The sequence below is a fragment of the Leptonychotes weddellii genome, chromosome 13, assembly GCF_054177405.1.
Source record: "Leptonychotes weddellii isolate Sample4059 chromosome 13, ASM5417740v2, whole genome shotgun sequence".
Lineage (NCBI taxonomy): Eukaryota > Metazoa > Chordata > Mammalia > Carnivora > Phocidae > Leptonychotes > Leptonychotes weddellii.
Genome location: NC_138381.1, coordinates 37,195,018 through 37,216,564, shown reverse-complemented (window position 1 = coordinate 37,216,564; position 21,547 = coordinate 37,195,018). Strand labels below are relative to the sequence as shown.

Genomic DNA, 21,547 nt, shown 5'->3' with positions numbered 1-21,547 from the left:
TTTAAAGGCGCACCCACATACGCGTGCGCACACCCACACCCTAGCCTCCAAAATATCCTCAAAGATGTATTCACTTATTCATTCACGTATTCAACTAATATTTACTGAAGACCTACAAAGGCTCAGGCAAAGTTCTAGGTGCTGGATACCCAGCAGTTCACAGAGAAAACCCCCAGCCCTCATGAAGTTTACATTCTAGTAAATGACAACAGATAATACATAAAGGCATAATCTTTTAGATTGTGATGTGCCAGGAAGAAAAATGAAACAAGGAAGGGACGTGGGAAGCTCTGGGGGTGGGAGTAATTTGATTTGTAAATGAGTGTTCAGAGAAGGCCTCACTGATAAGGTAATATTTGAGGGGCACAAAAATGAAGAGTGAGGGAGTAAACATTGTACATGTCTAGAACAGAACCTTCTAGGGAAGAGGAACAGAGAGCGCAAAGGTTCTGAGGTGGAGCATGCCTGGCCAATCTGTGGTATCTGCTATGGCGTAAATGACTGATAAGAGCTTAACATGCCACCCTCCCAGTACGATTCATGTAACAGCTAAGGGGACCTTCAGCTAAAGGATTCCAGACATTAGTCATTGGGAGGGAGGGGCATCTGATGGGACCCCAGAGGCTTGCTGAGGCCAGACCCTGCTGCTTTGGGGACCCTGCGATCCAGCATTATTACAGTCCTATCACATTTTAAAACTAATGTGATTCATTTCAGAAAAAAAAAGAAAAAAACCTCTTAAGATGTCATCAGTACTCTACTTAGACCCAAGAGTAGACAATTTTGGTTTCTGGGCTGAGCCAAATAGTATTTTGCGACTGTAGCATCCCCCCACTGATTCTCCTCTGCCCTGTGAACAATGGTAAGGCTCTCCTTCAGCCATTTGGTTCGGGGACTTTGCATCCAAACAGCCAGTCCCCGTATATTGACTCACAAGGAGGAGCCTGTGAGGAACAACTCAGCTAGACACTGTGACTCACTGCATGGGGCTCCCTCGCTCTCTCGGGGTGTGGGTGTCTGCAGCTGTGCTCCCAGGGCTGACTGCTACTGCCCCAGTGTGGTGAGTGTTCATTAAGGACGTGCTGGCTCCTCTGGGCTAGACCACAGGGCTTGCAGTCTGCTAGGCTTGGATTATTACTCTGTAAATTCTAGTTCAGGAAGGCAGGGAAGCCATCCTCCACCCCAAGTCAGCCAGTTCTCCTCTCTGACTGCCCAAGGTGGAGGTGGCTCTTGATCCATCTAACTGGAAAGTCCATGAGAATCTCAACATCCCGACTCTAGTGCCAAGATGCCTTGGCTTCCGTGGAAAAGGACCAGGGCTCCTTCCCCAGCTCCTATTTCTCCATACCCAATGTAATACACTGTCTTCTCAACTGGCCCCTAAACTCCTCCAGCTTCATCCTGTCCATCCCCTCGTGCCACATTCAGTTCTACATGTATACTGACACACCTCTTAACTATCAGCCAGGCCACTCTGCAACCCTAACTCACATCACCGTAAGCCATCCTCCTGTTCTTGAGCTGCAGTGTGGTTAGGGGAAACACACATACACAGACCAACACATGTGCACGTATATGTGTGCATGCATGTACACATGTGCATCACGCACACACACATACACACACAAAAAAAATCCCAGATCAACATTTTCTGACCAGATCAATCATTAATTCATCCACAGGGCATATTTCAAACACCTTCCCTTATAATACTGCTTTTTACTTATAATCAGTTCCTTCTAGTGTGTGGGCTCAGTTCAACAAATCTTTATTGATCATCAAATATTTGCTGGATACGAGGGGCTGGGCCCACTATAAATATGATATGGTCTCTGCTTTCTACGTACTAAGAGTCTTGAGAAAGAGAAATGGGTGGAGTAGCAGACATGGATGAAATCACCATTAGCCACAATGTGATTGCTGCTACAAAGGTTGTATGAATCATTTCAAACAGAACCACAGAGAATGAAGGGAAAGGTAACTAATTGGAGATGGAGAGTATGGAAAAAGTTGAATTGAGAACGACTCTCATGTTCTTGGCTTGGGTGGCCAAGTTGACAAGGCATGTGAGAGGCATATGAGGAAGCTGTAAGCTTGAACTGGGCAGGTGTAGAGGGATTGCAGAACTCTTTTTTGTCAGTATGTTAGTTTGACATCCCTACAAAATTATTATGGTACTTTGAGGTCCCCATGAAATATCCAAATGGTAATATTCCCATGTTTGAAGCTCAGGAGAGAAAGCTTGCACTAAGAGAGTGCCCCTAGAATCATCTCAGTACCAAGTAAGAAGAAAAGAAGGAAAGGAAAGAACTCAAAAGCCATAAGCATTTAACAGGGGGGCAGACAATAAGAAATGGATGGAGAAAGAAAGAAAATTAGGTGACTGTTTCTGCCTCCTAAATCTACCTGCAATTGCATTTTCCTTCTCATTTCAAACTACTTGCTAGACTTTTCTAATTGGATATTGCTCTAATACCTCAATACAATTTTCACTGGGAAAAAAAAAAAAGCTTTTACTTCTGACTCCCCTGTTTGTGTTAATGTGATTAAAATAATGCTTTCTTCACAGAAATCTGAAGCCCCTGACTCTCCACCAACAGTGTCTATGTTTTGAGTTACTCTGTCCTGGTGGGTTCAGTGTCTCCTTCACAATTACTCATCTTTTAAGAATCAGGTCACCACACCACCCCCATAGTCCCTACTGAAAGCCTTCTCTAATATCATGGTCCTCAGTGTGAATTAGGGATGCTGCAAATCCTAGGTTTTCATTATACCCTGCATATAGTTCTACCACTGCGTTTATAATACTTTATAAGTTCTGTAGTTATATTATTTCATGAATACCTATTTTTGTTTCTTGGGATGAAGAAATACTTATTTATCTTTGTATTCCCAATAAAATGCAAATGAAATGTTTGGTGAACAGGGACAAATTAAATGTTGAATAAATGAAGGAATAAGTGAGTGGAGCTACACCAGAAGAGATTCCTTCTTTTACTGCCCTTTTCACATTATGTAGAAGTATCTCATATTTTTTTCCTTACCTACATACCCTTTATCTAAGATGTTCTATAAGTAAGCCTCTTGACCATAATGACCATTTTTTATGTTGTAATGGCCATACATTATGATTTAGAAATCAGAAATCACCTGATTTAGCTCTCATCTCTTTGACATTCTCATACAGTCATTGGGATTTTCAATGGATTTAAAGGGTCAGTCATCTATCAAACTATTTTCCAAGAACTGTTGATGCATAAAGTGTTATTTGATGCTGGAATGTGTTGGGAATAAAGAGCCAGTGATAGTAAATAAAGGACACATTAATTTTTGTTTCTACAAAATTTTTATGTTGTAGATAATATTAAGAGATGACTCTAATAAGCCAATCACTTGAAGCTTATTCTTGTCTGTGTATGTGTAAAGTATTGTGGGAAACATAACTCAGGTAGGTATTTTGAATATATCTAGACATTAAAGCTAATTATTTGCACAAAGTATAATTCAAACTGATACACTGTAAGTACATGTTTTTGTTTTTGTTTTTTATAAGTACATGTTTTAAGAAAAGTACATTTACCATAACGTTCAACTAATTTAGGGGGAAAACCCTGTACGTGAAATCTTTCACATCTTGTTAACACTCAGTTCATTTTAAGGCAATCAAGTGCTTCGTTGGTAACGGTGTTTGTTCCTGTGTACAGAGATTTATGAAACAGATTTACTTTCATGCCAGGAGAAAGAAGTCAGGAGCTAGAGAACTAGCTGTGTTTCATCTGACTCTCAACAAGTGCCTTCAACTCACTGAGTCATAAGTTTCAGAATTTTTAAAGGGGAATGATTTCAAGAATGACATACTATAGTACTGGATAATGCAGGTATTGACACCTTCTCTCAAAGCCTTGGAATAAATGTCTTACGAAAGAATACAATACTGAAACTGACTTTGTCAGCCTCTGGGGGAGATGAACAATCCAACAGAAATAAAATTTGCCTTAGCTATTTCTCATTCTGGAAGCTACAATTATGTTCATTACTAAACGGAAACCAAACTCTTGATAATGAGGCATAAATACTTGCCTATAGGTCTCAGGTGCGAGAGCACTAATTTTAGGTAGGATTTATATACAGTCTCCAGGGTTGATTTGTAAAAGTGTTTTGGTAAAGCCTGCCTTCTTCATTTAGGAGTTTTCCCAGAGTGATGGGGAATGAGAATTATCACCAAGGTGCTACCATCCACATTTAGCTCAAGAGAAAGGAATGGAAACTAGAAGACAAACTTCTCTCCTGATTTAATTATGCATCCAATGCTTAAGAGCTTCCCTGGTACTCAGCACTGTTCTAGGCACTGGAAACACAGCAGACAACTAAACACTCTTCCTAGATACTTAGTCCTCTGCTAACTTAATCACTAACACTTAAATAATACTATGAAGACAAGTCACTCAGCAGTTAAGCCCTAACCAAATAGAGGAGAATGTGGTTCTCTCCACTCAGAGGGAGCGGTCCTTGGCAGCTAGGGAAGAAAGGGACTAAAGAGGAGATGCCAACTGTACGGAATCTGAAAAACTGGCAAGATCAGAGCCGGAGCGAGAAGGGTAGGATAAACTGGGAGAGGAACAAGAGGGCCCTTTTGACCACAGAAGGAACTCCGCTATTGTGTTCAAATTGAATGCTAAACTTCTCTTTCTAGCAGCATACCAACCCTTTATACTTTATAGGCTCTTCCACTACTCCAACATCAACAGTTAACCTTTCTTAGACGTTTCCTAACCTGGTGCTGATTCCAGTGTCTCCGTTTTTCAAGAAGAGTTCAACTTAACACTTACACTTGCAATAATAATTATACTACTAACATCTACATTTATTGAACCTGATGTACTAAACACCACAGAAGGCTTCACATGGATTTTCTGGTTTAATTTTCACAACAGCCTTATGTGTTGGGTGCTATTAATCCCATTAAACAGATCTGGAACTAAGGCACAGAAAGGTTGTCCAGGTCACACCGCTAGTAACTACTGGAGCAAGGATTCTGACCTCTAGTTATTCTTTGTGTAAGAGATTTTGTATATCATATCGAAGAGTCTATCTTCCCCTTAACACCCCTAGAATATTCTCCTAGCTGTGTCTAGTTAACAAGGAGTCAAAGGACTGTCCCTTTATATCATCTGTGATTTTTCTGTTTCTCCCTTAACCAGATAAAATGCAAACCTGTTGAAAGCAATGAAGAGGCACTGGGGAGAAGCAAGAAGCCTTCGCAGAGCCAGCCACCTAAATCCTGCTCCAGAACCTGAGCTCCCTGAAAGCAGGCCCCAGGCAGCCCTGGCTGCACTGAGGACTCAGGAGCGCGCGCCACAGTCTCCTCGGCGCCACCTGAGCTCCGGGCCCGCGCACATTCACAAAGCGCTGGACCCCTGAGCGGCCTCGGGCGGCCGGGGGGCGGCGCTCGCCGGACACCGCAGGTCTCGCTGCGGAGGTTGAGGTTTGCCCTTGGGCCGGGACTCGGCGGCCCGCGCTACTCAGGCCGAGTCCCCGCCGGGTGACCCAGAAGCTCCCTAGTCCTGGCCACTCTCCTAAGAGGAGGGGACGGGGAAGGAGAGGACGGTGGGGCGGGGCCTGCCACCCAAAGTCCCCAGCCCAGGGACGTCCCGGTCCCAGGTGCGTGAGCGACGAGGGGCGGGAGTCCACCGCGCGCCTCCCTCCTGCGAGGAATTCCCACCTCAGCGCCAGCTTCTCGGGCGGGTTCCCGGTTCCATTTTTCTCGCGGCGGCCGCACCTGGCACCGCGCCCCTGGGCAGGGCGGCGCGGCGGCCGCGGAGAGCGGCCCTCGGGGCGGGCGCTCCGGGGCGGGGCCGGGGGCGCGCGCTGGCGGGGACGCGGGGGAGCTGGGGTGCCGAGCAGGGCTAGCAGCCCGAGGCGAGGGCGCGGCGGCGGCGGCGGGGGCGCGATGGCGCGGAGCGCGGAGGGTGCCGCGCTGCTTCTCCTGGTAAGTGCGGGCAGCGAGGACGCGAAGCCCCGGGCGGGCGCGGGCGGGAGCCGGGCTCGCGCGGTGACCTGCCCGCACCCGCCTGAACAGAGCCCCGCGCGGGGCGCTCCTTCTTTGAGCCGCGAGGTGGGGAAGGGCTGGGCAGGCTGTGGCGAGCTCGAACCCCGAGGCTTCGGAAAAGCCCGCTGGCGGGCGTGTGGGAACCTGCCTGCAGTGCTGCTCTTCGGCCGCCACACTCCGGCTCTAGCGCCTTTTCTGGCTGTGATCCGTGGGTGTCGTGGGCCCGGAGCGCGGAGCACCTTTCCTGGAGATCGGGGCTTTGTTTGCTGCCTTCTCCCTCCGACCGGCAACATGGAGGCGGGAGAGGCAGAGGCCGTGCCTTCCTGCAGGTTCGGGGCAGTTCTCCACGATCCGGTCCGCGGCAGTGAACCGGAGAAAGCGGAGAAACGCCTTCATTCCTAGACGGCAACAAAGGGCTAAAAATAGGGTTTAAAAAAAAAAAAAAAGTAAAAATTTTACAGAGTTTACTTTTTTGTGTGTTAAAGCCACATTATTGTCAAAATCACCCACATAAAGATAGTTTTAACTTAAAGTTCACAAAATTGGTGTTCTAAAGCTGTTTCCGGGTGTTAAAGATAATGAAATGTGTAATAGTTTGAAGATTTTTTTCATTTTAAAAGGTGACAGAAAAAGTGCGGAGCCACAGTCAAATTGGCTTTCCAGACGTTATTAACGAAAAGGGCTTGAACCGCTAGAAAATAATGTTGGGTCTCTAAAGCTACATTTCTTATTCTTGGTTTCAGTGCTCGGATTGGATTTTAAGTATCTTTGCTTTCTGTTTGGTAAAGGAATTGCACATGATTAAGAAATGTATCTGGCTTATGGGGTTTTGCTAAATGGGTTTTGATAAAGTGACAGTTATTATCCTGATGTAAGTGCGGGTTCACCTTCCTGAGACTTAAACATATGTTCAGAGAGATTAGATACAAAATCATACTCAGTTTTCTTATATAATGGTAAAAATTTTTTTAAAACCACACAAGTTCGTTCCCTATATTAAAAGTTATAACTTCCCGGACGCCTGCGTGACTCGGTGGGTTAAGCGTCTGCCTTGGGCTCCGGTGTTGATCCCAAGACCCTGGGATCGACGCCCTAGTCGGGCTTCCTGCTGAGCGGGGAGTCTGCTTCCCCCTCTTCCTGCCGCTCCCCCTGCTCATACTCTCGCACTCTCTCTCTCCCCGCTCTCTCTCAAATAAATAAATAAAATCTTTTAAAAATAAATAAATAAATAAATAATAAAAGTTCTAACTTCCGGAAGAGTACCTTCTCTCTCCCAGAGTTGCAATGGAGGAGGGGAAAAAATACATATCTATTTTTATATTAATATATTTACGTAGTATTAATAGTAGTTAATTATGTTAATATATATTTTTTCCTGTTTTGTGTATGTGTGTATATCACAGGAAAAAAAAATGACTAATCCAATCTAGGGATTTTGGTGAACTCTCACTTGGAATAGCATAATTAAGACCTCCAGACCTTTGGCACACCAGTTCATTTTCATGCTCTGTTTATCGATTTCATTTTGCTGAAGTCATTGAGGTATTTTCAGTCAAGTTCATTTTGTTAATAAAACTTTTCTCTGACAATTTAGGATTTTCTTTTTGGCCTCCAAAATAATAGAGCAACTATTCCCTCATTGTGATACCTCCTGGCTAAGTTGACTACCAAGCTAATAGCACCTGGCTTACTTTGAGGGTTAAATATTAAATTCTTTTCACATAGGAGAAGAATCTTCTTAATTCTCAAATGGTATAACAAGCAGGCCAAGTCACTTATATTTATGGAGAAATAGCTAATAATTTATGCATATTTTCTATTTTAACAATCCAGTATTTTTACTCTATCAGGCAATAACTGACTTATGAGGTGATTATAACTAAGCGAACTGGAACAGATTCTAGGCTATTCTTTGTATTTTCTATTATGCTTTTTGTGATATAAATTTGAGTATGTTTATCTTTGGTCAAAGAACAGTGGACAGTTTACCATTTTGCCCACCCCCCACCCCCCCGGGTGTTTGAAGTTGAAAGTATACTTTTTGGTAAAGAATGGAAAGCAACTCATCTGTCAGAAGGAGTTCTTGAGGAAATGGGTCTTTTATAGAAGGGAATATAAACTGTATTCTGCACGGGTCAGAGTTCAGTTGCAGATAACAGAATTCATTCTAGCTAGTTAAAGCAAGAAGGGATATATTTCAGGGCATTAAGTTGATTGCGTAACTATAGGAAGGATTGAGGAAACAGACTTTAGAGTTGTCAGTAATGACTTCCAAGCCACACAGCCAAACCCAAGCACTTAAGGCGATCAGAAACCCACACTGCCAATCCCACAATGTAGAAATTGCCATGATCTGGATGCTACTTTTGCTGCCAGGTCCAGAACCATGCCACATTTACTAGGATGCCTGCCAACTAAATGTACCAGGACCCTGCCTCTTGGCACCCAGTAATCTAGTGGTGGACACTAAAACAGTAATAAGATTGCTGCAAAAACCCAACTGTGTCCTACATACTAGGCTCGCCAGCATACATATAGCTTCTACTTCACTTCCTTCTTTCAGAACTTATGTAAATGCTGATTGATTGAACTTAAATCACAGTTAAAACTTTAGCTGCAAGGGAGTCTATGACCTGTGGTCTTTAGCTTTCCTCTGCAGTTCGGGGAGACACACAAGAAAGGAGATACTGAGTGGCACCAACACAAAATGGAAAATAGAAACAATTTCATGACAGTCTTTCCTCTTCAAAAGTTTTTTACCTGGGATCCACCAACTACCAAATGCTCCACAGATAGAATTCAGAGGGTCCTTAGACATGGCTGGGAATAAATTACATATCTATGTTTACTAATCTCTATCTGAAATTTAGCATTTCTTTAAATTCTGAGTGTAAGAAAGACACTGCCTTAGCATTAGCAGTAACTGTGACTTTGTCACAAATGTTGTCACATCATACTACGGATATCTGAAAATACCATTTGTTCTCATCACTAACAGACTTCTAAATCTTATTATTAATGTGTTGATAATGAAGTACATGATATCACTACATCACAAATTGGTGTTTCTTAAATTCTGACTATTTCATTGTATTGGAATTCATTCATAATCCAATGGTTTTTTTTCTTTTATAAATTTCAAAATATTATTTTGAGAAAGGGTCCATAGGCTTCACCAGACTGCTAAAGAGGGCACTTGGGGGGGGGGGGTAGATTTTCTGATGGTTGCCTCCGTTTTGCCTTTGACTAAGTAAGCTTGTTTTTAAAAACCAAACTACATTTTAAGGATTCAGTGATAACAAATTGTATTACGAACAGTTACATCTACTGGTGTATTAGTTTGCTAGGGCTGCTGTAACAAAGTACCAAAAATTGGGTGGCTTGAAACAGTAGAAATTTATTGTCTCACAGTTCTAGATGTTAGAAGTCTGAAATCAAGGTGTCAGCAGGGCTATATATTCCCTCTGAAATCTGTAGATTTCCTTCCTTGCCTCTTCCTAGTGTTTGGTGGTTTGTCAACTATTTCTGGCATTCCTTGCTTTTTAGATGCCTCACTGCTATCCTCCAACTTCACATCACATTCTTTCTAAATCTCTTCTTATCATTTTACCTCTGCACATGTCTGAGTCTATGTCCAAATTTCCCCTTTTTGTAAAGACACTGGTCGTAATGGATTAGGGCTCACACTAATGGCCTCAACTTGGTTAAATCCACAAAGACCCTATTTCCAAATAAGGTTACATTCTGAGATATTGGGGGTTAGGACTTCATCATATCTTCTTTTGGGAGACACAGTTCAACCCCTAACAAATAGGTTCAGCTATCTACAAATTATCAATAACATTGGAGTTATGCTTGATGTTTTAATATACAACTGGATAATAGAATTTAGAGTAAATTCAAGCATAAATTAGATGATAAATATTGAAGCTTATAAGAGTAATCAGTTATATGCAGGGATTTTAGAAACATGTGCTTTCACATTTGCTTTTGTTTCTAAAAATTAATAGGTTATGGGAAAATGTCAACTCTTAACAAGTTTCTTTAATAAGAAACTTAGAGGGAAGTACTGTACAAAAAGGTATGCACATTCATTTGGGCTAAATTCTCCCCAATCCTAGACATACTTAATGAGCTAAATTAAAATCCCCATGGTTGGGGTGCCTGGGTGGCTCAGTCGTTAAGTGTCTGCTTCGGCTCAGGTCATGATCCCAGGGTCCTAGGATCGAGCCCCGCATCGGGCTCCCCGCTCTGCGGGAAGCCTGCTTCTCCCTCTCCCACTCCCCCTGCTTGTGTTCCCTCTCTCTCTGTGTCTCTCTCTGTCAAATAAATAAATAAAATCTTTAAAAGATAAATAAATAAATAAATAATAAAATAAAATAAAATCCCCATGGTTGAGGTCCAGAAATATGTACTGACAGAAACTTTGCAGTTAATCTAATTATCAGACAGCTATAAGAGTGAGAATTACTGGTTTAAATTTTACAAAACAGTGTATTCATGAATGAAGCATACAAATATTTATATGGAAAAAAATTACACATTGAATAGGGTTTGGTATTTTTTAAACCGCCAAATTATAGAAAAATCAGAAACCTTAATTGAAATCATAAATGAGCTTTAGATCAAACTGAGCATTTCTTAATCACAACTTTTTCAAAGTGCCACAGATTTTAAAAGCTGAATAACACTTTTCAAACATATAGTCCATATATGAGAGATTGTTTTCTTAGTTAAGTTTATCTTAAACTATCAAATGTATACCACATATGACATTGTACTATTTTTGTTTATTTCAAATTATTAAAAATTATTGAGATTTTTATTATATGCAAAGCTTAGTGACTAAAGTAAAAGAAGCTAGAACAGCAGGATTTATACCATAATCTAATGGTAATATGGTGATGCTCACAAGAAAAACTATGTAGAAACTAACCATATAGGACCACTGTTTAGTAATGCCTTGCTCAATTTTAAACAACATACTAGACATTGGGAGACCATGAAAAAGCCTGACATGTTCTGCCCTCATGGTGTTTATGGTCTAGTAAACAAGTAAATGTCTAAATTCCAATTGGGTTATAGTAAGAAGAGTAATGATAAAAGAACAAATAATACTATGGAGCCTACAGAAGGAGCTCCAACACCGAACATCCCAGCCAAGATCTGAGAATAATTATAAATTAGTGAGAAGATGATATGAAGAGAAGGAGGGAGAAGAATGTTCTACATAGAGAAAAGAGTATATGCAAAGGCCTGAAAACAAGGGTGTGGGTTCTTTGGAAGAAGTGAAGGACTTCATTGTAGCTGGAACATAGAATGTGAGACAAAATCCATGGAGAAAGATGAGTGCAGCCTTCTTGATACCAATGGAAGCCACAAAAGGCTAATTAACAAGTAAGCATTTTTAGGGAGGTGTTCAAATCATTAAGAAAATAAAAAGATGAATTTTGGTTGAGTTGGTCAGGAAAGGGTCAAGAAAGAAGTGATAGTAGTTGACGGATTAGGAACAGTTTTTTCCTTTTTTTTTTTTTTTTTTAAAAGGAGATGTTCCAGAATTTGGGATGTTGTGATCAAGGACAGGCAGAAAAGTACAGAGAGTACAGGGGAGGGAGGGTGCAGCCCGGCAGGAGGGTTGGTTTGGGAGCAATGGTTCTCAAGAAAATGTTGGGGGGCCGGGGTTTGAAAGGTGTGCTTTGGTTGTCACGAGGCCCGGGATTATACTGGTATTTAATACCTCAAATCCAGGGATAGTAAGCCTCCGGCATTCTTCAGAATCTTCAAGAAGAATTGGCCATGCATTACTGTTTTTTTCTTACTGGAAATGCCAGTAGCACCCCTATTGAGAAATGGTGATAGACGAATAGTGAGAGGTTCTGATTAGGGATTCATCTTACTTATCTCTATTCTTTTGAAATTGCAACTATCTCTCTGGTTGATTAAGCCTTTATGCGTTCATTCATTCAACTAATATTATTGAGCTCCTGCTCTGTGCTGAACACTTCTGGGTCTCACATCAAAATTATACCTTCATGGGAATTATTTTCATCATTCAAGTTGGTGCTACCTGGCTGATTGGAGAATGAGAGGGTAGATTTGGGTAGAGATGAGATGAGAAGAGAGTTCAAATTCCCCCTATTCTACACTACCCATTATTCTTTCAAGTTCCCTACTATGCAAACTAAAAAATAAAATAAAACTAGGAGGAGGGTTCAGATGGCAGTGTAGGAAGATCCTGATCTCACCTCCTTCCACAGACACAACAAATCTACAACTGTATATAGAATAATTCCCTGTGAAGGGGACCTAGAAATTAGGTCAACAGAGCCTCCACAAAAAGGAACAGCAACAAGATAGGTAGAAGAGGATAACACTAGTAAAATCAACCATATCTATAATAATTCGTTAAGGAAGTCACAAAATAAGATATATAAATATCACATCAAAAACATAAAACGTGAGGGGCAGGGGCAAAAATGTTGTGCTTTTAGAAAGCATTCAAACTTAAGTGACCACCAACTTAAAACAGATGGCTATATATATAGGTTGTTATATATGAACCTCCTAGTAACCACAAACCAAAACCCATAATAGATACACAAAAAATAAAGGATTCCAAACAACACTAAAGAAAGTCACAAATCACAAGAGAAGAGAACAAGAAAAGAAGAAAGGAACAAAGAACTACAAAAACAATGAGAAAACAATTAACAAAATGGCAATAAATACATACCTAGCAATAATTACCTTCAATGTAAATGGACTAAATGCTCCAATCCAAAGACACGGAGTGGCTAAATGGATAAAAAACACCAAGACCTGCCTGTATGGTGCCTACAAGAGACTCATTTCAGATCTAAAGACACACACAGACTGAAAGTGATGAGATAGAAAAACATATTCCTTATAAATGGAAGCAGAAAGAAAGCTGAGGTAGCTTATATCAGACAAAATAGACTTTAAAACAAAAGGTGTAACGAGAGAAAGAAGGGCATCACATAATGATAAAGGGGTCAATTCAACAAGAAGATATACCACTTGTAAATATTTATGCACCCAGCACAGGAGCACCTACATATATAAAGCAAATATTAACAGACACAGAGGGAGAAATTGACAGTAATAGAATAATAGTAGGGGACTTTAACACCCCACTTACATCAATGGATAGATCATCTAGACCCAAAATTAATAAGGAAACATTGACCTTGAATGACACATTAGACCAGATGGACTTAATAGATTATTACAGAACATTCCATCCAAAAACAGCCGAACACATGTTCTTCTCAAGTGCACATGGTACATTTCCAGGGTGGATCACATGTTACGCCACAAAACAAGTCTCAATAAATTTAATGTTGAAATCCTATCAAGCATGTTTTTCTGACCACAGTGGTGTGAAACTAGAAATCAACCACAAGAAGAAAACTGGAAAAAACACAAACACATAGAGACTAAAACATGTTACTCAACAACCATTGGGCCAATGAAGAAATCAAAGAGGAAATCAAAAAGTACCTTGAGACAAATGAAAATGAAAACACAATGTTCCAAAATCTATAGGATGCAGCAAAAGCAGTTCTAAGAGGGAATTTTATAACAATCGAGGCCCACCTGAGGAAACCAGAGAAATTTCAAATAGGTAATTTAACCTTACGCCTAAAGGAACTAGAAAAAGAGGGGCGCCTGAGTGGCTCAGTCCGCTAATTGTCTGACTTTTGATTTCAGCTCAGGTCATGATCTTAGGTCCTGATCAGGCCCCACATCAGGCTCTGAGCTGGGCATGGAGTCAGCTTGAGATTTTCTGTCTCCCTCTGCCCCCCCTCCTCAAATAAATAAATAAATCTAAAAAAAAAAAAAAAAAAAAAAAGGGAAGTAGAAAAAGAAGAGCCCAAAGCTAGTAGAAGGAAGGAAATAAAGATCAGAGCAGAAACAAATAAAATAGAGATTAAAAAAAAAATAGAAAAGAAACCAAGAGCTGGTTCTTTGAAAAGATAAACAAAATTCATAAACTTTCAGCCAGACTCATCAAGAGAAAAAGAAAAAGGGCCCAAATAGAATCAGAAATGAAAGAGAAGTTAAAACCAATACCACAGAAATACAAATGATCATAAGAGACTACTATGAACAATTCATATGCCAACAAATTGACAACCTGGAAGAAATAGATAAATTCCTAGAAACATACAGTCTTCCAAGACTGAGAATGTAAATTGGTACAGCCACTATGGAAAACAGTATGGAGGTTCCTCAAATATTAAAAATAGAAATACCATAAGATCCAGCGATTCCTCTTCTAGGTATTTATCCAAAAATAACATATGCACTCCTATGTTCATTGCAAGCCAAGAATGGAGGCAACCTAAATGTCCATCGATAAATGGATGTGGTGTGTGTGTGTGTGATGAAATATTACTCAGCTATAAAAAAATGAAATATTGCCATTTGCAACAACATGGATGGACCTTAGAGGATATTATGCTAATGGAAGTAAGACAGGTTAAGACAAAATACCATACGGTCTCATTTACGTGTGGAATCTAAAAAACAAAACAGAAGCACTCATAGATACGGTTGCCAGAGGGGGCTAGGAGGTTAGGCGAAATAGGTGAGGGGAGGATTAAGAGGTATAATCCTCCAGTTACAAAATATACAAGACTATATTCTCTATGCTATACATAGAGAATATAATCAAATATATTGTAACAACTCGTATGATGAGAGCTCCTAACTGCCTAGACTTGTGATGATCATTTCATAATGCTTATAAATATCAAATGACTATGTTGTACATTTGAAACCAAATACAATATTATATATCCATTATTCTTCAGTGAAAAATAGTTAAAAACTTAAAAATAAAAATATTACATTAAATTAAATTGCCCTTACCCACTCTCTCATCTTAGAGATCTACTCTCCTTAGACCCCAAAAGTTCTAGCTGAGAAACTGGGCAAGACACCTAGGTCAATCATCATGTTTTAATACTGTTAATCATCTCTTCTTCAAATATCTCCTTCCTTTGCTTCCATAATATTCTACTGAGAGTCCTTTCACCTCTAGCAAGCTGCAGTGGTTCTCATCTCCTTTTCCAGCCCAGCACAGTAGAAGAGTATGCTGTACACACACCACTGGGAGACATATCAGATATGAGTGGACGTCAGGGGAGGTGCAGAATGCGTGGTGACATCCGGGGCTGGGAGAGTACTGCCTTTAGAACAGTGAGGGCAACCCCTGCCTCCCTTTGAGCCGCAGTGCATACTCTTTATTGTCTAATATCTTTCCCCAGGACCGAAGCTTAGCATGTCTACAAGCTGTGCTCTGAGAATTGCATCCTTCTAGCCACTCAGACTTACAATTTCAGTATCTCTGACCCCTTCCCCTATCCTCCGCACACAGGGCATTGCCAAGGATTAGTTGGGTCCTCTGAAAGGTTCGGCTTCATCCACCCATCCTCGTGCCATTACCCTATGCTGGTCCTCATTCCATCTCCTCTGGCTTATTACTTATGCTCAAACCGTCACCTGCCTTTCACCTTACACAGTACTGCTAGAAAACTTTCTGGAGCTCTAGTGTTACAGCATCCCTAATCAGAAGCTGTCAGTGAATTATCTTAGCATAATTTTTGTCCCGTTTTTTCTACTTGCCACCGTAACATAGTCTAGGTGCCAAACTGCCAAACTTCTTGTTCATTGCCCTCGATCTCCATGTTCTGGTACATGCTGCCTTTGATATGGATCATTTCCTTCCACCTCCAATCTGCACAGACATGGATTCTGCTCCCTCTCAAGGCCAAGCCCCGTGCCACTTCTTACCCTACACCTCTCCTGATTTCCCTAGCAGAAAGGGATTTCTGCCTTTCTGAGCTCCGCAGTTCCCCAGAGCTGTTTTTGCAGCTGTCATTCCTACAGTTAAGTTTTTCTACCTTATGTTATAGTAATTTATATACTTTTTATCTCTCCTACTAAACTGTAAGTTTCAGAGCAGAATCTACATGTCACTTGTCTATGTCACTAGCTAACTGTCTGGGACAAAGAAGTATTCTTTAAAAACCCATGAGTCGGGCGCCTGGGTGGCTCAGTTGGGTTAAGCGACTGCCTTCTGCTCAGGTCATGATCCTGGAGTCCCTGGATCGAGTCCCGCATCAGTCTCCCTGCTCGGCAGGGAGTCTGCTTCTCCCTCTGACCCTCCCCCCTCTCATGTGCTCTCTCTCATTCTCTCTCTCTCAAATAAATAAATAAAATCTTTAAAAAAAAAAATTTTTTTTTAAAAACCCAAGAGTCAAAGTATCTTCCTATGTTTGGGAAAGCTGGAAGAATAACCTGAAATTCATTTGTTTAAAAGAAATGTTTACTGCCCAGTTAGTCATCAGTCTGGCCTGAACTTCTAGATCATTGGTTTAGTTTCATTACAAGTCAGAATTATTCAAAAAAGGAAGGAAAAGAGAGAGGAAATGTAAGTTAAGATTTGCCTAATTTCAGAGATAATAGTCCCCCCAAGAAGATTCATGCAACTTTCTAAAGCCCTTGATTTTCACTTTTTTACATTTTGCCTCCATTTATTTGAGACCAGTTGAAAATGCCTATTTTCCACTTTGAACCTTGGAGTCTACTGTTGCCCCACTGACAGACCAGTGCCATCAAATGGTGAAAAGGGGCAATCTGAAGCTCTTGGTTTTCTTAAACTTCTGGGGAGTGTGGGTGGGAATCTGGTTTTCTTCATTTTTTTTTAAGTGTAATTTTCAGGACTGTATTGCAGGAAAAAGGTGGAAACAACCCATCATTTTTGTCTATCAAAATGTGAGATGTATTATATATATTTACTAATATTTTGCCTGATTCCAAAAGCATTCATAGCAGTTACAGAAAACAAATACCAATAAAATGGTAAAATATTTCACAAATAATAAATGCTCAAGATCAGTAAAACTTAAACTAGAAAAGGTTTAAAGCGGTGGAAAACCCTATTTCAAGTAATCCTATTATATTATTACTTCTGAAGTGAAAAATCTTCTTGGGATAGAAATCACTCAGTTACTGAATTTCCTAATTTAGAATCTGTTGTTTCACACATCTTTGTAGTTGAGGATTTATTATCCAGTGTATGAATTATCCAGGCTCTCTTCCTTTTCCTTTGCTACTCTGCTTTTATACAGTCGTTTTCAAGTGTGATCCCAGACCAGCAGCATCAGCATCACCAGGAAACTTGTTAGAACACAAATTCTTATGCCCCCTGACTCCCAGACCGATAATCGATAATTGGAAACTGGTGGAGCTCAGTAGTCCGTGTTTTAACAAGGTGATTCTGATGCCACTCAAGCTTGAGAAGCACTGCTAACATCCCTATTAGAAAATAGTCGGGAAGAGAAAAGATTAAATATTTTAAAAGCTTACATTTAATCACTTGTTAGCAACTCTTGATTTTTTTAAAGCGCCTGGGTGGCTCAGTCAGTTAAGCATCCAACTCTGATCTCAGCTCAGGTCTTGATCTTAAAAAATAAAATAAAAAAAGTTTTAAAGGCCAAAAAATGTACACTAAATAAAATAACATTGACTTTACTGGACCTTCAGTTTCTTTGTCTATATCAAGGAAGAAATAGGAGCTGTCTATGATTACACAAAACTCAACTTGAAATAAGAATTCACCATGTGACCTAACAACTCAAGGATAGCACACATTGCCAAATCCATATTTTAAAATTTTTTGAGGCAATAAATGTTGCCAAGGAAAATATCTTCCTCTTTAAAGGTAGCTTCAATATGACTTACTCTGCATCCTATTTGTTACGTTAAGATTAGCCCAAACATTGGAAAAGCAGGTAAACGATTATGACAAATCATGTAATTTATTGCATTCAGACTTAAAGTATGTAGTTTAACTACCTAAAATTCAAATTCAGAATCAGGAGAAGCTGTCATTGGATGACTCATAAGGCCTCCTGGATTCTGCTTATTAAATCATCAAGGTGACTTCAGAACAGGAAGTCTTTTTTCTAAAAGTGCCAACCTTGAGAACAAACAGTACATTGATTGATAGTATTTTTGCAGTGATGACTTTCCCTAGTGCCTCTGCCAAAAGAAAAATTATTTTCTTGCCAGTTACTGGGAAGGCCAGTTTTGACAAGATGCATAGGATCCAATGGTAAAAACAAAAACTTGTTTTTAACTTCAGTAAATTGGATTGAAGGATTTGTCTGTTTCATCTAAAAACATTACTTCTTTGGTTAGAGAGACTAGAAGTTTATTTTTCCTCTTCAGTCTTAAAGGCATGTTGCACATGACTTCTGTCACCAAGTCCTGTGAGAAAAAAAGCTATAGATTTCATACTCGGGAGAAACCATAATGGTCATCATGTCCAGGCATTCTTCCAATGTTTGAACCCTTTTACAACATCCCTACAGGCCATCACTCAAACTTACAGAGCTGGAAATGTTCAAAGGGAAGTGGGAAGGAGTGGAGATGGAGGACAGAAGTCAGAAAATGTCAGTTATTCCACTTACATTGTCTGCAATATGCTACCCATTTGGAAGTTTACATAAATCCACGGTCCTCTGCAATTTGTATGACTTTCTTGACTCTAGTTATTATGGTAACTTCCAATCAGAGATGCAAGTTCGAAATCAGGGTTTCTGAACCTCAGCACTTTGTCATTTGGAGCCAGACAATGCTTTGTTGGGAAAACTGTCCTGTGCATTATAGGATGTTGAGCTACATCTTTGCTCTCTACCCACTAAGTGCCAGTAGCAGCTCACCCTGGTTTGACAACCTCTCTGATCCTCCACAGGAACTTGATGACAGAAAATTGTCATGTGCTTGGCTTTAAGATGCACATCAATTTCTGTAACTTTTTAGTGTAACACGTGGAAAAGTGTAGATATCACAAGTGTACTGTATTACTGAATTTTCACAAACTGAACACAGCGTGTGACCAGCAACCAGATCAAGAAACAAGATTACCAGCACCCCAAAAGCCCTGACATCATCTCCACTGACTCACTCACCCCGCCCCTTACAGCACCAGCCTGGATCACTGGTACCATTCCCACCTCATGCCTGGCTCTTCCCTTTGCAGGAAAGTCTGCCTGACTTGTTCCCCCATTCTGTCCAGTCTCTATGAAGATAAAACCTCTTCTGAGAGCCTCCTCACAGTCCTCAATCACTCTCCATCACCCTGTCCCTGCTTTAGTTTTCTTTACAGCTATCCCAACCTATTTTTGTCTATCTCTCCATCAAGTAAGAATCCAAGAGGATAAGAACATTCTAGTAGCATATTGTAGGAGTCAGGAAATTGAAAGCATGAATGAATTCAAATTGCAGAAATTTTAAGATGAGGGCCTCCTGGGTGGCTCAGTTTGTTAACCAACTGCCTTCGGCTCAGGTCATGATCTTGGAGTCCCGGGATCAGTCCCGCATTGGACTCCTAGTTTGGTGGGAAGCCTGCTTCTCCCTCTGACCCTCCCCCCTCTCATGCTCTCTCTCTCTCCTTCTCTCAAATAAATAAATTTTAAAAAAATAAAAAATCTATTTTTACAGAAAGTGGGTGCTAGATGATTGAAACTAGGTGTTGTTTAGTGGATGTTCATTCACTCTACTTTTGTATCTATTTGCAATTAAAATTTGTTAATGTTAAATGCATGAAATATAAGATTCTCTGCATTCAAGATATTAGTAATTAAGAATGACAAAGTTTCATGTGTTAAGAACTGAGACTGTAATGAATAAGGTGAACTTCATTGTCTTTAACCATAGGCGAACAACTGACATTCCATCACATTCTACAGCCTTGCTACTCAAGAACTGGCAATGTCAACATCCCTTAAGAGCTGGCTAGAAAAGCAGAGTGGAAGGCTAAACTGCACACCTACTGAATTGAAATCTTTATTTTTAAACAAGATTCCCAGTGAGCAAAATGCACACTCAAGTTTAGGAAGCACTGTTTGTAACCATATGATTGTCTGTGTTTCTTAACAAATAACGTCTAGAAAGGATATTCCAGGGGGGGAAAAGTCAATGGAGATACTCTGATAAAGAATTTGCATTTGAATAGGGAAGTATAAACTGCCCCCTTTTATTTATGTACTAAGGAAACATGATATTTAGTCAGGATGATAACATTTAATAAAATACCATATAATTATTATACCTTTTTTGCTAGGCCAAGTAAGATTTTAGGGAAGAATAAATGTGGTAAATATTGGATCTAGCCAATTCCTCAATATGGCCAGTACAAACTAAAGAAATGGGTAGGCAAGAAATATATTACATTTTAAGAGTGTTTCCTGATGATGTAACAGTGAGGAATGTTGGATCCAGTCACTACTCTTTCCTTTCAAAAATTCCCACCAGAGAGACATGCAGGGAGAAGTAATCTATTCATCATTGCTTTCACTTGTTTTTCATACCATGCCATCTTTGAAAATACATGAATTTGGGGAGCACAACTTTGGCTAAAGATACCTCTGGCATTTTTAGCCAATAATAAAGAGGATGAGGTGCAGAAGAAATAATGTATCTGGCCATACAATAGAAAATGAGCCATGGTCATTTGTCTGCCCCATAGAGGCTCAAACTAGAGACTGAACATCCACTATCCTTGAGTTTCTCTTTACAGGGGTAGAGATAAGAATATGAACAAGGCAGAGGAAAGAGAAAGGGGAAGGATCCACATGTAGAACACACCCCGCAAGAAGCCTTCAAAGAGAAGTGGATAGGTGAAAGAGACTTAGACATTTTAGAGAAAGCCTTATTTTCCATGATTTATCAGCGAGGGCTTCATAGAACCTGGATTGTAGGTGAGAAAAGGCAAACAAGACAGAAAATCCAAATTTAAGGCAGATTATAATAAATTAATACACAAATAAAAGGTGGGAAAGTGAAGGCAATAAATATAGACAATTTCAGTTTGGAGTCATAGTAAAAAAAAAAGAATACGTGCGGATTAAATGTTCACAGAAACGGAGAAGGTTTGTTTGTTTTTAAGGTAGGGAAGATCTTAATATATTTGGTTAGCCAATGGAAAGGAAATAAACATGTTTAATTAGCCAGTGGTGAGTAAAGATAAAAAGTTAGTGGAAGCAGCAATCAGACAACAAAAAGAAATAAAAGGCATCCAAATCGGCAAAGAAGAAGTCAAACTCTCACTCTTTGCAGATGATATGATACTTTATGTGGAAAACCCCAAAGACTCCACCCCAAAACTGCTAGAACTCATACAGGAATTCAGTAAAGTGGCAGGATATAAAATCAATGCACAGAAGTCAGTGGCATTCCTTTACACCAACAACAAGACAGAAGAAAGAAATTAAGGAGTCGATCCCATTTACAATTGCACCCAAAACCATAAGATACCTAGGAATAAATCTAACCAAAGAGGCAAAGGATCTGTACTCAGAAAACTATAAAATACTCATGAAAGAAATTGAGGAAGACACAAAGAAATGGAAAAACGTTCCATGCTCATGGATTGGAAGAACAAATATTGTGAAGATGTCAATG

General features: G+C 40.1%; 1 protein-coding gene across 1 annotated transcript in view; it reads left to right on the top strand.

Moving 5' to 3' along the window:
* The first annotated feature begins 5,857 nt into the window (after positions 1-5,857).
* DSG2 (desmoglein 2) overlaps positions 5,858-21,547 on the top strand; it is a 46,338-nt gene continuing 30,648 nt past the window's right edge. Inside the window, exon 1 of the mRNA XM_081801444.1 lies at positions 5,858-5,989. Within this exon, the coding sequence (XP_081657570.1) occupies positions 5,951-5,989 (39 nt within the window). The 5' untranslated portion in view covers positions 5,858-5,950. The remainder of the gene's footprint in view (positions 5,990-21,547) is intronic.